We start from the raw sequence: 16,855 nt of genomic DNA on the forward strand, positions 1-16,855 counted from the left end.
GTTGTTTGTTCATGGTTATGGATGAGTCCCTTCCAACTCATCCAGAACATTATTCAGACTTTTCTAGTGTCCACACTTAATATTTAACAACAGGGAAAAAAGCTGTAGGGACTTTTTAAGCATATACTGTAACTTGAACACTCAAAAACCACAATTTCCTGCCACTCACTTGCCCTCCATGCCACTTTCTCCTCTTACTATGTAGGTATGTGGGGAGTAAAAAATGGCAGAAGTCTCCTTTGGAGGAAAGGATGTAGCTCAGGCCCTAGGTTTAATCCCTGGTATCTCCAGGTAGGGCTGAGAAAGACTCCTGCTGGAGAACCAGTGGTATCCAGTATTTGCAATATGAGCCACAGGGACCAGTGGTCTGGCCCACAATAAGGCAGCCTCTTATATTGTGGAAAGAAAAATCTTCATGGGGTCTCCCCTTGGTTGCACATGCCTCACAGAAGGTAGTTTTCCTTCTGAAATTCTTAGTCAAGTTTCATAATTCCTAGCAAGGAATGATGTTCTGCATGTAATTTTCAGCTGATAATGCATTTGAAGGGAGTGATCTCTGCTGTTTTACCCTCTCCACATTTTCTCCATGGTAACACCTATTACTTGTGGGAGGTGGTAGTGTTTTAGGAGGATAAGGGAGAAACAGAAGCATGGGGTTGGATCTGATTTGAAAAGGAGGAACCTGTTCAGGCTGGTGGGGGCAGTACTTTCTGCATAGTTCTAGTTAGAAGTGCATTGGGAAGGGAATTCAGTACAAAGGCTTAGGAGTAAAACAAATCAGATCACAATTTTGCTATCCCGTTTGTGAGAAGTGAAATCAGAAGAGCACCTATATAAGCCAATTTGCCAGTTTATAGTGTTTGTCCAAATCACCCCTTTTGAAGAAACAGTCTGATCTAAACATAATACAGAAAACTAGCTCTGATTATATATATGAACTTGAAGAACCAAAACCTGGCATCAATATCCTGAAATAAACATTGTTAAAGCTTGTAGTAGTATATCCGAGCATGTAATTATTTTCCAGGTTTGGGACTGCTTTGTAATTGTTAAGTTGTGGGTGAACATATCAGACGACACAGCGATTCTTCAAACAGCTCTTGTTTATTCACAGGCCAGAACAGAACAGAACTGAAGGGTTCAGTAAGCCGGCTTATATAGAGCTCCAGTACAATGTAGCTGTAACAATTTTCTAAAACTATCCAATCACTGAACGTCACTTTTGATCTCTTATTTGCATAATTATCTACAGTATCCCCCTGCTGGCCCAGGGTGAGAACTTCAGTACATAACAGTAATATTGTTTTGTTTGTATATTTACAGGGATCCGAACCAACCTGTTCCCCAGGATACAAAGTTTATCCATACGAAACCCAATCGTTTTGAAGAAGTAGCCTGGTCTAAATATAATCCAAAGGACCAACTTTATTTACACATTGGCTTGAAACCCAGAGTCCGGGATCACTACCGAGCAACAAAAGTTGCTTTCTGGCTAGAACTTGTTCCACATTTACACAACCTGAATGAAATATTCCAGTATGTCTCCACAACAACAAAGGTGCCGCCTCCTGATATGACATCATTCCCTTACGTCACTAGGCGTTCTCCTGGCGGGAAGTTCACCACCAAGCGCCCACTGATGACACCGAGCAACAATCCGAAGCATTCGAAAGACACACAGAAAACGTCTCCAGATGATGCAAGTGTTCTGATAGAAAACAAGAGAGATTATTCCACAGAGCTGAGTGTTACCATTGCCGTAGGGGCATCTCTGTTATTCCTCAACATATTAGCATTTGCCGCGTTGTACTATAAAAAAGATAAGCGACGTCATGAGACGCACAGACGCCCCAGTCCACAGCGGAACACCACCAACGATATTGCCCACATACAGAATGAAGAGATAATGTCATTGCAGATGAAGCAGCTGGAGCACGATCACGAGTGTGAGTCACTACAGGCACACGACACCCTGAGACTCACCTGTCCACCTGATTATACCCTCACTCTTAGAAGATCTCCAGATGACATTCCACTCATGACGCCCAACACCATAACCATGATTCCAAACACATTAACAGGAATGCAGCCTTTGCATACTTTCAACACTTTCAGCGGAGGACAAAACAGTACTAATTTGCCCCATGGACATTCCACCACTAGGGTATAGCTCTGTTATTCACCCCACCCCATGCCACCCGGAAGATTAAAAATAAGGAAAAAAAGGGGGAAAGCAAAGAAAATAAATCATACTCTCCATCAAGCAACTTGTCTAAACAAAACAAAAAGATATAGAGAAAGAGAGAAAGGCAGACACAATTTTCTTACAGATCCTTTTCATAGGAACTCTGATATTCTATTAAAAAAAAAAGATCACCTTCTCAAACCCTGTGAAATGTGAAATGTGTACATTGCTATTAGGATACTGCTTTAATATCTCAACCACTCTGATTGAAAGTTAAGAGTTGAGGCCTGAAGAGAATGACTTAGAAAGGATATGTATTGAGTGTAACAAACAGAAGCAGAAACTTCTGGAAACACAGAGCCAGTGACTGTACAGTTTTTTAATAAATAAAATTTTAAAAAAATGTTCTATATGTGCCATACCATGAATGGCCCTTGTTATACAAAAGACATCACCATGGGCTTTTACCCATCATAAGAAGCTGTAATCCAGAATGGGGAAATAAGATTTTATTATTAAAAAAAAAATAGGACTGACTATGCAGTAAATACGTATAGTTCTGTGCAAAGAGATGACTTGCCAGCCTGAACTATATTTAAGAAACTTTGTAAAAAAAAAAAAATGTACATAGCTGTGAGTTTTAAAAAGAAGAAGCTTTTATTGGTGTTTTCAGTTTGAAAAGAGCTTTTAGAAAGATTGTGCTTTCAGTTGTGATCTATGTGTATAAACATTAATCATACCACCTCTGTTTCCTCCCAGACCAAAAGGAGGGTTTTCTTCTTAATTACTAGTGGTAAACCAACACATAAGGGTTTCTTTTTTTCTCCCTAATGTTTCATTTCTAGGAGAACATGATGTCATGCCAAGGATACAGACGACTGTGTGGCCTGCCAGATTTTCTTTTACAGGTTACACACATGCATGTTAAGGCGTTCATAGATAGGAAACAGTTGGGTTTGTTTTCCTAAAAATATATAAATATATAAATATATAAATCCTTTTTTTCCTTTCCTTTCCTATTTTTGTGTTAGCCTTCATATACCACAACACAGAGAAACAGGTTTGAAGAATTACAAAAAAGCTTGTTAAAATTGAGCTATGAGTCCATATTTTTTGTTTTGTTTTTATTTCTTTTGGGTATCCGCTATGCCACGAATCGTTGCTTTCCAAATTGTGAGTGCCCTGATGCGTATTAAGAAGGCCTGCCTCTCTGGCCAGTCTTTTTCTGAGGAAGATTAGTTCTGCCTGCACCAGCAGTCTGCAGAAGAGGTTGATCTGAGAAGCAACTGCTCTGCTATTTTGAACAAGGGAAACACATGAAGTGGAAGATGGGGAAGAAATAGTTTCTATTTACTGTTCGTTTAATAAAGTATGAGGGAAGATCTGGACGGAACAGTCTATAAAGAGCTTTTGGCCCAGTAGTAATTTGTAACCAAGCCCACAGTCTTTTGTTGCACCACAGAAAGGATGGATGGCCTGGAGAGCTAGAAGAAAACCATATCAAATGTACAGTAGGTGAGTCGCCTTGAAGAAGCTGGATCATTTTACTGTGGAAAAGCATCAAACCTTTTTCTTAATTCCTCGCTCTATTTCCGTTAACAGGGGAGTTTGGTATGAAAGGCAGCTGTTCCAACAAGATACTTGGCACCTCTGTATAAAGTTTTTAAAAAATATCAACTGTTATAAAGGTAGAATTGAGTTATTAATAAGTGAAGAATGGTTTATATTTTGTCTTTAGAAAACTGAAGTTAAAGTTGGTAACCAAAGATATTTGAACAGAGTTGCTCTGCACATGATCATATCTTTCCCAGGATGTATATTGTATTTTTTATTTCCCTGTGTTAAAAAGGGCACAACGCTGTATTATCATCCCCAGATAATCATATCTGACACAAGATGCCTTCTGCCTTTAGACTAGACAGCTTGCAACATACTAACTTACAGCTACTTTGACATCTTCTCATCTAGCTGTGTTATAGGCGCAGCTCCATACTGTTTCTGGCAAAGAAAGCAGGTCCTGACATTGAGAATCGCAAAAAGTGGATTGGCAATCCAGCAAATTGACTACTGTGGCCCATACTGAAGTCTTGTTGGAAATTGAAAACTTGTATATGCTTTCTGCTTCTTGGTGAGGGTTTACATGAGCTTAGAGCTCGGTTTGTCACCCAGTATTAAATGGGGATGCAGGAAAAAAACAATTGCCTTCCATGATCTTTACTGTAATCTTAATTAAAGCTGGGCCTATTCTATGCCATTCTCACAATTGATGCATTGCCTCCACTAAGACACAACAGTTCTTCACGACTTGTGGGATTAAAGAGAAAGGGATGTGATGGCATCTTAGTTGGGTATGTTTGTTATGTGAATTATGGTATTTGTTTAGTATATCCAGTTGTCTTCTGCTAGCAACATGTACAGTACTGTGTCAGGCTTGTGACATTTGGGTAAAACCGTTTCTGTAAGTGAATGATTTTAGCTTTTAAAAACAATGACAATGACGTCACTTTAATAATCTAATACGTCTGGACAGATGTATGATTTATAAATGGAAATTTTTAGGCTCTTCATAGGATTCTATAATAATAACAACAAAGTATACTTTAAAAAAAAACTATAAAAGGAAAGAAAAAAGAACTTTCCCAGGCTTTTCTTCTTGACCTTAAGAGGCACGCAGGGTTTCTTTTTATTATTGTTTCTGCATTTTTCTTTTCTTTTTTGGTTCTGCCTTAAGTAAGGATAGAAGATATATATGGCTGGACACATATGTATAAACTTTTCAGCAGCATTTTTAATAATAAAATATCACAGTATTTTCTAATGCTTTGTGCAAAGAATTATGTGTTTATCCTTTTTGTAAAGAAAACAATCATTTTAAAAACCTGACACCTGTACTTAAGCTCTCCGATCTCCATAGAGGCTTGTCATGTATGGCAGCGGGTTCAACTGGTAGGTTGGATTTGGGTTCATATTATAATTAGCATTGCTGTAAGCCTATTGCCAAGGGAAATCCATGCCTGATGATGAAGTACCAAACAGCAAGTACTACTGCATATGAATTCCATCACTTTTCTGAAGCTGTTGTCGGTGCCAAATGGAAATGAAATGCTTGAACAGCAACATGTGCCCAAATTTTCATAATTAGCAATCAGTCCAATGAGGTTGGAGTGATGTCTTGTCTAGTTTTGTTTCTGAAGTTGACCTGTACAGTCTGCAACTCAAATTTAAGAACATATGAAGGTGCCTTATATTGTATTAGACTGTTGGTATCTAGCTCAATATCATTTAAACTACATCTCAATAGTATCTCCAGAGTTTCAGGCTGGGGTCTTTTCCTAGCCCATTAGCAGCCCATATGACAGTGTCATTGGGACGTTCCAAACAGACCATGGCATTGGTGCTTACCTGAGGGGGGGCAAGAGGTGGGGAGTTGGGTGCTGTCCCACACAGCACTGAGCTCCCTGCACCTTGCCCTGCCCCATATCCTACTGGTAAGCACCAGTGAAATGTTGTGTTCAGAAGCTAGGAGAGCAGTGATGCCCCACCTACGCCACCACACAGCCTGCTACAGTCCTGGCCCTATCTGGAAATGCCACAGATTTAACCTGGGAACATCTGCATGGGCTTTGGTGAGACTCAAACTGGGTGTCCTGCAGATAGGGATGTGGGATAAATTCAATTCAGTTCAGATGTTAAGGCAATCTTAGCTAATTAGATCTTTTCAAAACCATACAGAAACTGAAACACAGCCTTCCTTCAAAATCCACATTTCTCTGGTTTTTGCAATGCAGCTTTCTAAGCAAGCATCGTGTGTTTGTTTTTAAAGTCATATTCTAGCACAAAGTGCATCTAATGACATATATCAGTGAAAATCGCTTACAAAATGCATTATATCAGGGGATATGTGCATATTAGGCAAAAATGCATACAAAAATGTATGCATTAGGAGACATTTTCATGAAAACTTTAAACCAAAGGGGATCACAAAATGTTATGAAAATATGGATAACTGAATTTAATACTGGAAAGATGAGAAACAGAGATAAAGAGGAAATGTTATATTAGACCACGTCTTCTTGCAGATCAGGAATTAGCTGTCTGTCGCCTGTACTATTAGGCTAAAAGGCTAGACTTTCAATTAAAGCTCACTATTTCTCTAAAATATTGAAACAGCTATTATTGATAACTACAGCATATGGAAACCTTGAATGCATCCCTAAGAATTGCAGCCTTCCTGGTGTGACCAGGAAGTTTGTCCAGTCCCAACAAACATGTTGAGAACAAATACTTAGATCACTTCTTTTGGCCTACAGTTAGCACCGTCAAGCATAGATTTCAAGTGCAGGGAAGCATTCATGCAAGCCAAATGCAAGACCTGGGAATCTATTCACTACGACAAACACTCAAAAGATAGTGGTTCAGGTTGAGAGAAAAGATAAAATGGGAGAAGCTTGTCTCTCCGGGTAAGTAAGTTCCAGTTGATTTATTTTAATGTATTGTCCCCTTCTCCCTCAAGGCTCAAGATGGTAAAAACAATGTGTGTTTGTGTGTGATTTTCATTTTACAGATACAGTGGTACTTCGGGTTAAAAACTTAATTCGTTCTGGAGGTCTGTTCTTAACCTGAAATTGTTTTTAACCTGAGGTACTACTTTAGCTAATGGGGCCTCCCACTGCCGCCACACCGCCGCCACACGATTTCTGTTCTCATCCTGAAGCAAAGTTCTTAACCCGAGGTGCTATTTCTGGGTTAGCGGAGTCTGTAACCTGAAGCGTCTGTAACCCAAGGTACCACTGTATGGCTTTTTATTTAAAGCACTTAATATTTGAAATTATTTTAAAGATTTATGCATTTTCTTAAAATACCTTCATCAAATTTGGTTTCAGTGCAATTTACATACCGGATTCCAGTCCGTACTTCAACTTTTGCGAACAGAAGAATGTAAGAAAAGTCCAACTGGATCAGGCCAATGGTCCACCTACTCCAGCATTTTGTTCTCACAGTGGCCAACCAGATGCTTACATGAAACCCACCAATAGGACCTTAAAACAACAATGCTGTTCCCCCCAATTGTGATTCCTAGCAACTGACATACAGAGGTATGCTCCCTCTGAGAATGGAGGTAGAACACAGCCATTGTGGTCAGATGGCAACTTCTATCCACAGAAGGCTTTCGATTCAACAGAAAGATTCCTTTGGTAGATGAGGACACAATTGCTTTTGCTGATTCCTTGCTCTCCCAACTTCCTCCCTGCTGCATAATCCATGATATATCTGTGATCAGAAGGTGCACTTCCGTTTGCCAAAGGGGAAGCTTTGATCCATCCCCAAATAAGTGCTCTTTGGAACAAAAGTAGATTTTCTTGGAGGATCTGCTTCCGTGTTTGCATATAGAACAGGTACACTTATGCACTCCTGTGGGAAGAAAATAGATATATACATAAAAGCAGATACTGTGAAGTTGTTTTGGAGGTTGCTCTTTGAATTATTGGGGGCTTTGCTTCATCCTGAGCAGGAACTAGTACATTCATGTGAGAAGGCTACTTTTTAAATTTTCTTTTGGGATACAGATCCCCCTTTTTAAAAACTATAAATCTCAAAGAAATAAATACTTTTTCCTGCACAAAATCCATTATTAACATTCCAAATTTCTTGTATCTTGCCAACAGGCTACTTGAGCAGAATCGAAGGCATAAGAGAACTGCGGAGTAATTATGAGTGGAACTGAAGGAATCTACTCACCCCTATAATTATAATCTACTCATCCCTAGAATTATAAAAGAGTCCAGCTTGTCTAAACTTCAGCTATTTAAATGTTAGCCATTTAACCATTGATACAACTGTATGTGCTGAATATTTAATCACACATTTGCATATCTGAACATTTGGGATGCTCCCCAGATTGGATTGGATTGATCTTTATTATGGCCATTGGCCCGTTATGCTCCCCAGATCATTTCTGTGAAAAGAGGTTATACTGTATAGCCATAATTTTGTTCACAAAATCTACTAAGGGATGGGGGGGAAATTATTCGGTTTGCATTTTGATGCAAACTGACCTAATTTTCCAGTCCTGGATGTGCATGCAGGTAGGAATGCACTTCTTTGAATTTTGTGACACCATTTCAATTAGGGGGGGAAATGCACACAAGGATGTGTATTTTATGAGGGAAATGCATTTGAGGTATGCATTGAAAAGTATACAAAATGTGCATTTTAAAGGAATAATGTGTATCAAGTATGCATTAGAGCATGGGTAGGCAAACTAAGGCCCGGGGGCCAGATCCGGCCCAATCGCCTTCTAAATCTGGCCTGTGGACGGTCTGGGAATCAGCGTGTTTTTACATGAGTAGAATGTGCTCTTTTATTTAAAATGCATCTCTGTGTTATTTGTGGGGCATAGGAATTCATTCTTCCCCATCTTCAAAATATAGTCTGGCCCCCCCACAAGGTCTGAGAGACAGTGGACCTGCCCCCTTCATTAGAGGGAAAAGTTGAAATGTGAATTTTTCACTTTTTAAAAAAATCTACAGAAGGGTATAGAAGAGAAACGACCTATCATTAAGTGCATGCAAAGTGGTCATGAAACAGAAACATCTCTACTTCCACTCTAATAATATGTGTCCATCCCTTCGACTCCAATTAAAATCTTGCACACAGTTCTCAGATTCAGTTTTAGTCAAGTCTCTCACACGACTTCAGAAAATGTCCACATCCAAACTGAAGAATCTGGTCTGTGATGGGAACTTAAGTCTTTGGAATCAGCTGCCTGAATGTTCAGTTAGGTGGCACAGTTCATATTGTAGCCCGAGTGGTACCTTTGGGGAACACAGCTCTATCTGCAAGAGTTTTTGCAGAAATCAGTTATGGGAGTAGGGATGCTAAAGTTCTGGGGCCTGGTTCTATATCAAGATTTCCCCAGTCACCTTATACTTCTCTAATTATGCACTAATGTGTGAAAGACTACTGTTAACTGGTACATCATGGATACAGTCAGCCACAGTGTGTCTAATTGTGTGACAGCATTTTGCTTAGCCTGTAACATCAAGGGAACTGCAGCTGATTATATTTGTAGTCAGCTAGTTAATGTGTAGTCATCCATATATATTTTTCTGTATACAAAGTGAATATCTCGCTGTTCATGCAGATTAAATAAGACAGTAGAGGCAAGTACATGGGAACACAGCAGCAACGGTTTTTTGGATATCACCCAGAAGTCCACCTGCCAGACATGGATCCTTTCTAAAAAGTCAACCATAAACAAAATATTTTTAACTCCTTATGCAAGCTTCAAGTAATAATTCAAGGTCTGAATTATGCTGCTTTGTAGTATAGAGATATGTGTCCCCTTTCTTTTATATTTTTAACTGACCATTATAGCTCTAAATAGGTAGCTCTTTTGGTCTGTTAGAATAAAGCGCACATGGACCACATGCTACAAACATTTTAAACCATTCTGTTCTTTTCAGAAATTATCAGACTGAGTTGAAACTTTTGCTGCTAACAGTGTTCTAACAAGAGCCCTTAAGTCATACAAAATGTATCTAAAGGGCTAAGTGCCACTTGTGTTTTTTTGTTTTATGCCATCGAGTATTGTACATAGCAAATTATTTTTGACAAATTTACAGAAAGAGTGCATATGAACTGGATAACATTATAGAGGACCAATTCTCTTGAGCATGACATACTCAGTGATGTTCACTGACCATGTGCAAAGACATTCTGATTGCTGTGTGGGATGTGACTAGGTTAGTTGACTCACACTATTTTATTAGCTGGAGTTCTCTGGTATCTCTAATGTAATCCTGTTTGCCCCTGCAAAGGTTCTACATTTTGCTTTTCTCACTTGATCTGGGATTATTTGCTTGTCACCTACCACTGACAATGATTATGGCACATCCACAAGACTCCACTGGTTTATAGTGTGTGGTAGAAGAATTTGGCCTAATTCAGTCACACTGACCTCAAGCAGAGAGTTTCAGAAATTTGAATTAGGGAGGGAGAGGGGAGGGACACAAGATGGAAGGGTTTAATGCAAAGGGTATAGCTCCAAGCAGCCCCATGCAGAGTGGAGGACAGCCAGACACACTTGCCCTGGGCTTCAGAGGGCTAGGTTGGCTGGGGTGCCCTTCCAGGGGCCTGTTGGACTTAAGTGGTTATGACAAGAACTTTATCCTAACAAGACTCCCAACCCAGGCCTCAGACAAACTATGCAGAAGCCTGGGTGGTCATAGTAATGCTACCATCTCCTAGAGGTGGGATCTATGCTTTTAAGGAAGATGTTCAGAAGGTTTTATGTCCACAGATGAGTGTTCCAAGAGTTATTTGGTCTTTCTTTTCTCCTGCTACTCTCTTCCTCTGTTCTTACAACAGCCAGACCAGCAGAAATTAGGGCCCAGACCAATGGCACAGAAGATGCTGAAATGCATTCCTCTTCTCCAGAGCTGCAATCTGGAAAGTCGAAGTAATCACTCCTAGTCACTGAGTACATTTTTCATCTTCTGCTGCATTTCTTGGCTCTGTCTAGTCTCTCAGCATGACAGGTTTTGAGTGACTGAGGTCTGCCATACAGTGGATATTCATCTGTGGAGGTTTCATGTCCTTCATGTCTAGTTCCTCTATTTTTGCCCTTTATCTTTTTCTCCCCAAGGGCAGCAGTGACAGGCATTGATCTACCTGACTTTTCTCCTTTTATCCTGCCAACTACCAAAACTTATTAGCTATAATCTCTGCCCCGTTCAGTGTTTGCTGTGTTTGGTGAGTGCAGGTGTATTTAACCCCCAGATGCCCCTACACACTCCCTAGTATCTAGCCTACTCAACCTTATCTCCTTATCTTATGCTTTTGACCATCTGATCTGTGTTACTTCTTGCTGAATGTCTCCAATATTTAGTGGATTCAGTCCTGGATAAAACAAGAGCTGGTGCTACTGACGCTGCTCATCAACACAAGGTGAACTGGACATCTATTTGTCCTAGACAGTATTAGTGGAAATCAATTGCTTCATACTGGTAGTCATGATAGTGTCAGTGCAACTCCTGGAGAAGGTAATATTGTTCAGCTTCTAAACCTTAAGTTTCAATATCAGAAATATCTGTGTTTAGGGTGTAGGCTATGTGTAGGCTGATTTTGGTTGGTATTGCCACCATCCTCATTATGGTGATATGTAGTAGTCATGTGGTCAAATTCAAATATCCCTGCTAAATGTTGTGGACATTTGAAAAATATGCGAAGGCCATTATTTTTTGGTTCGTCTCGGGTGTCAAAATGGGTTGGCCCCAGTTTTGTGTCAACATCAAATGAGCCTCAACTACTTTGGGGGCAACCAGTGACACTCCCAACAGATTTACATGGGACTTCTGATATAAATGATCGTGGAAGGATAAGAAGTTGAAGGTTTCAAAAAGGTAGGTATGAGGAACGCCTGAGATAATTTTGCATGTCTTATCAAAATTCATTCATCCTACCTTGAACTTCTCTTCATGATTTGCCTGAGCAGATGCAACCGTCTTTGCATCCATGGAAGTGAAACGTAGGAGTGTACAGAATGCCTTTCCCACCCTGACTTCTGATAAAGTCCACACATTATCAACATTTTAATGGGCTCCTTTGATATTTCTCTGATCTTTCCACCTGAAGAGCAATCTCTACATTCACTACAAATTTTGCTTTAAGACTCATGTCCATGGCAATCCTAGATCAAAGAAATAAATCAAACATCTACATAAGGAAGTAAAGTGTGTGTGGTGTACTACTGCAAACTGCTGCATAAACACTTAAGAGTTAAGGATCCTGTAGAATAACTTCTGTGGCAGTCTGGTGTCTCAAGCTGTGACCTTCTGTTGTCATTAAGTCTTAAGTTTAAAAGTAGTACTGAGTGTTGTTGTGTGATCAAGCCTTCATTGTCCTTGACATTCTTTTTCATTCCTGCCGAATACTTGGAAAACCTCAGAGAGGAGAATTATAAATGTTTGACAGAAGATTTCTAAAAACCCATATGCATATTTTGCAGGCCTTTTCTCACAACTTGTGAGCATAGGAGCCAACTCCTGGGGGTCGAGGTCCCTTCACCCCGCCTAAAATATTTGAGAGTGCTGGGCCCCCCAAAGTTGATGGGCATTGCCATTCAAATGGTGTGTGTGTGCCATGTCATGTGATTGATTATGCAGTGTGGGACTTACCCCCCCCATATTTTACTCAAGTTGGCACCCCTGCTTATGAGTTTCTCCACTTTCAAAGCAAAATCCCTCTTACCTTTAAAAAGGGAGATAATCTTATCAATATCAAAAAGCAGGGCCCAAGCATGGGAGAAAAGACATATATCCGGATATCTGAGGTGGGAGGGAGACCAAGTTACAATCCCATTTCGGGGGTGAGGCGTTGAGTCTAAATTATAAACCATGTGTGATGAAATTTATAGAAATATATTTGTATTTATGTAGCTATTGTCCAGATCTTGCGAATGGGGCCATTCAGAAGCAGTGTTAGATCAAAACAAGCATTATGAACATTGAATTCCTGGCCCAGGCCTGTCTCTAGAGCAGAAAGAGGATGTTCATGCATTCAGCTTTAACTTTTAAGTTTCAGAAGCAGATATTTGTGCTTTTTTATATGGCTTGCTGGTCAGATGCATGGAATTTTAGTAGTAGTAGTAGTGAGAACTACCTGTCCCATAGATCCATGTTCAGAGACAGAAGGAAGGGACAGCTGATAGAAGATACAAAGAAACACAATAATTAGGGGCATTGATTTCAGGTACAATAAGAACCACTGCTGCTAATTAGATTACGAGCCCAAAATATATGACACCAAATGTTTGGTTCACACACATACCCCACTGTACTGTCACATCTAGCTATATATAATGTTGTGAAATGTTGAATCTGAAAAAAATAATCTCAGCCTACTTTGGAATTACTTATACAATAGGAGAGAAAAAGAAAAAGAAAGAAAGAAAGAAAGAAAGAAAGAAAGAAAGAAAGAAAGAAGCAATCTTATATGCAGAATGCATAGCCCTATGCAGTCGTTTTGCAGAAGCTGAAAGAAATCTCAGTAAACAAGTCCTAACAAACAAACAAACAAACAAACAAACAAACAAACAAACACCTATTCAGGTTAGGACAAGAAAGGTTAAGCCACCCATTTGGACTACCACATGCAAATTTGCAAGTAAAAAAATAGTATTAAAACAACAACAAGAACAGACAAAAATTGACACCACAAAAATTGACAAACACATTGTGGCAATGGAACCTAGGAAAGAATTTCCCATTGTAGTACTTCACAGGGTAACTATATGGATAGGCTTTTGTGTTCTTGGAATCCATTTGTGTTAGTGTTCCAGAAGGTATGGAAAGCCCATGAACACTGGGGCCAGGGTTGAAGACCTGTGCAACCTCAGGGTCCTCCTCTTAAAATATGAAGTGATGCATCACGGAGAACTTTGTTTGACACTGCATGAAACAGACACTGAAAATATGATGAAAACCTGTCAAGGGGATAGGATCAAAGGGTACAGAGAAGCTTTATATCTGAATTGCTTAGAACTTATTAATGTGGTTCTGAATTTACAAGGAGCAAAGGGATGTAATTAAGGAGTAAGCTTTTTTCTACACATGATGCACCTCCATATGACACTTGCCTAAAGGGTGTTATTCTTTCAGTCTTATCCCCAATGCTATGAACACATTCCAACTGCATGCACCAGTTCTGTCAAATGTGGCCTCATCTGGTTTTTTGATAGGTGGAGGGAAGAACCTACATTGCGCTGCTGTTGTTGATTTGCTCTGCTGTGTTCTTTTCTTATACTTTCTGCTGTTGTTTTGGTGGTTTTGCTTTCATATACATAGCACCTTGTGCTACTTTTGGAAACAAGTGATGCAAATGTTTTAAATGTTTTAACAGCTAATTGTTACATAAACCAGACAGAATATAGATGCTGAAGTATCTCCTGAAGCTGGATAATCCTGAAAGGGGGTGGGGATGAGGGGTGGGGGCAGCAACAAGGATACTGTAGTAAATCAAAGTGATTTCTATAGAGACAGAAAATTCATTTCCGTATCATGGTTGTGATCCAGCAAGGACAGGAAAAAACAGAATGTAACTCAATCAAACGTGAAGATGCACCTGTATTTTCCTCCATCCCAATTAAATTAGAAGTTTGAGGACTGTGCAGAGGCATATCTGGTGTATGTGAAATTATAGAATGTGACCAATGGAGTTTTTGACTGTTTGATTTTTAAATCCATCATTCAAACCTCAGTTGCATTTGAGATGGATGTTTTTGCTTGCATTGTTGATGGTTTGACTTCCAAGAGCAATGGAGTAGAATCACCACCTTCCTGGCCTTCAGTCTGCATTTATTACTATGGGGAGGGAACATAGTTAGATGCCAAATCACTTGGTTTGATGCTTAATATATTAAAATGGCTCTCCAAGATGCAGCTCCCTTTGCAATGCTACAGCTGATTGGAGTAGGCAGCAGTACTGGGCCAGACCTGACTCAATATAAGGCAGTGTTTAGGTGAGAAAAAAGATGGCAAAAGGAAGACTTGAGTGCTTTCAGCTCTTTGCTCTGGAGCAACAGGTGAAGTCATACTGGTTTTGTGCTCCGGTCATGCTTGCCATAGATATCTGTTTATTATGGGAACAGGATTCTGGACCATTGGCCTGACCCAGCAGACTCTACTTTATTTTATTATGTTCTGTTTTCTGGAGGGGGACAAATTATTTTGTTGTTAGTTGGATTGGAGGGGCGTGTGTGTGTTGGAATCTAATGGAAGATCCCATTGTTCAAGTAGCTGGGCCAGGGCCACAAGGGCCCAAGTATGGGTTGTTAGTATAAGAAAGGAAGCTGCTGTGTGCCAGAAGGGAAATTGTTGGTCCCCCTCCCTCACTTGGCTGGTAGTGAGACAGACAATAGTGTGTGATAGAGCTGGGCTTGGAAGCAAGCAGAAGCCTGAGAGTGATAGCCAGGATAGATTTCTGCTTGAATTCAAGGCTATGACTATGGTAGAAGCAAAGCCTTCTGGGGTGTTAATGCTGAGAGCTCCCACATCATAGGCTCAGGTTGTATATATGCATAGATAAATCATATATTAGAAAGCCACCATAGTCTCCACTGTCCTTCATTCCAAGGAAACCAAACCCTGGGTAAATATCTGGAACTTCTGGAATCTCATACCGCATGGAGATTGAGGTGATGTGCAACAATATTATCAGCTATTACATTCCCTTCTCTACAGGAAAAAGCCCTAACCATTAGGAGAGTTCACTTCCTGTCTTTCATAACAAGGAAGAGTTTAGGTGAACTGATGTTCTTCAGAGAAAGGGGGGAGAACCTTAGCAAGTCCAAGGAAGCCCCTTTGTACACAGCTTCTCTTCCCTTTGCCAAAGAAGAAAAATAGACAGAACAAACTTTCTCCCAAGAGAACTACCAGGACACGGTACAAAACCTGACAAGACACATTGGCTGTCGTCTTTCCCCCCACTAAAACAGGTGAGTTGCTTCCAAACTCGTATTCAATTTCAAAAAGGTAAGGTGTGTACATAGTGGATAGTTGACATCAGTCACACAGTTGTAGTACTGTATAGTATAACCAGAAGTACCACAAATCAAGAGAGCATAATAAAGTAGTGCTATCTTGCTCTTCCTTGGAAATACCAGTAGTTACACTCTTTGATCAGACGTATTAAAGTGTGCCGACAAATGTCAGAGCTCCAGCACAGTGCCATAGAGAGAGTTGTTCAAAGGCAAGAAATGGCACTCAGGTTCTGACACAGATTGATTCCCCCCTAAATGACCTAGAAAACCTATTCCCTGCTTCTTCTTCATCCCCCTTCCTCTCCATCTTTTGTTAGTAATTAGGCAAAGGAGCTGGCATTTTTGTTTCACCTCCTCTAAGCTCTAGCCATAGAAAGAGCTGTAAAGTTCAAATTATGGTGTCCTCTCTAAGGAAAGGTATAGCATGAAATCTTTAGTGCCTCTGCATCAGGAGAACTTTCATTTAAAGGGCAGCCAGTCAGAACAAGGAGACTGGTGGGTTTTGAAATTCTCTAAAGGGTGAATCTTTAGTAGGAGGACAGAGCCTCCATTAGCTATATGACGGTTGTGTCATCCCCAGATTATTATTTTTTGAAAAAACAAACAAACCAATGAAGGTCAGTCTCCTAGGATTGTGGCTGGAATCCAGAAGGTTCTCTTGTATGAGGAGAAGGAGCTTCCACTTCCTCAAAGTTTTCCCTCCCAATTTCCACTGATTCTCTTCCCCTTGTGCAACATCCTATACTAGTCTGGAGGATTCCACCTCCCCAAGCATCAGGACTGGCTTTTCAATGGGAGGCAAGAAAGCTTGTTGTACAAGCCAGGAATGCCAACTTGGTTCTGTGACTGTGGGTGCCCAGGGTCCTGCGTGCCAAGCAGCATGCATGGCCCTGGCACCAAAAATTGTGGGTGCCCAGCCCATTCGTGGAGAATTTTGTGGGGGCTCAGGCACCCAGGGCCCCAGGGAGTTGGAACCTATGGCACAAGTAGAATTCTGCTCATGCTTTTATTCTGGATTTAGCCCTCCATGGTAGAGGAGGAGAGCAAGAAGATAAACACTCAACAAAACATCTGTTTGCTAAAATGCATTTGTACACACACAAATCTGGAAGGTAGAAAGCTGTACCCTA

General features: G+C 40.3%; 1 protein-coding gene across 6 annotated transcripts in view; it reads left to right on the forward strand.

Annotated features, from left to right (window-relative positions):
• Positions 1 to 5,003, forward strand: part of NLGN4X (neuroligin 4 X-linked) — a 160,016-nt gene extending 155,013 nt beyond the window's left edge. For all 6 annotated transcript variants that reach the window (XM_081858679.1, XM_081858678.1, XM_081858683.1 and 3 more), the window contains one exon: positions 1,324 to 5,003. In XM_081858679.1, coding sequence (XP_081714805.1) covers positions 1,324 to 2,170 — 847 coding nt within the window. In that variant the 3' untranslated portion in view covers positions 2,171 to 5,003. The remainder of the gene's footprint in view (positions 1 to 1,323) is intronic.
• Positions 5,004 to 16,855: the final 11,852 nt, after the last annotated feature.

This window comes from Podarcis erhardii (assembly GCF_964252035.2).
Source record: "Podarcis erhardii genome assembly, chromosome: 4".
NCBI classification, from domain to species: domain Eukaryota; kingdom Metazoa; phylum Chordata; class Lepidosauria; order Squamata; family Lacertidae; genus Podarcis; species Podarcis erhardii.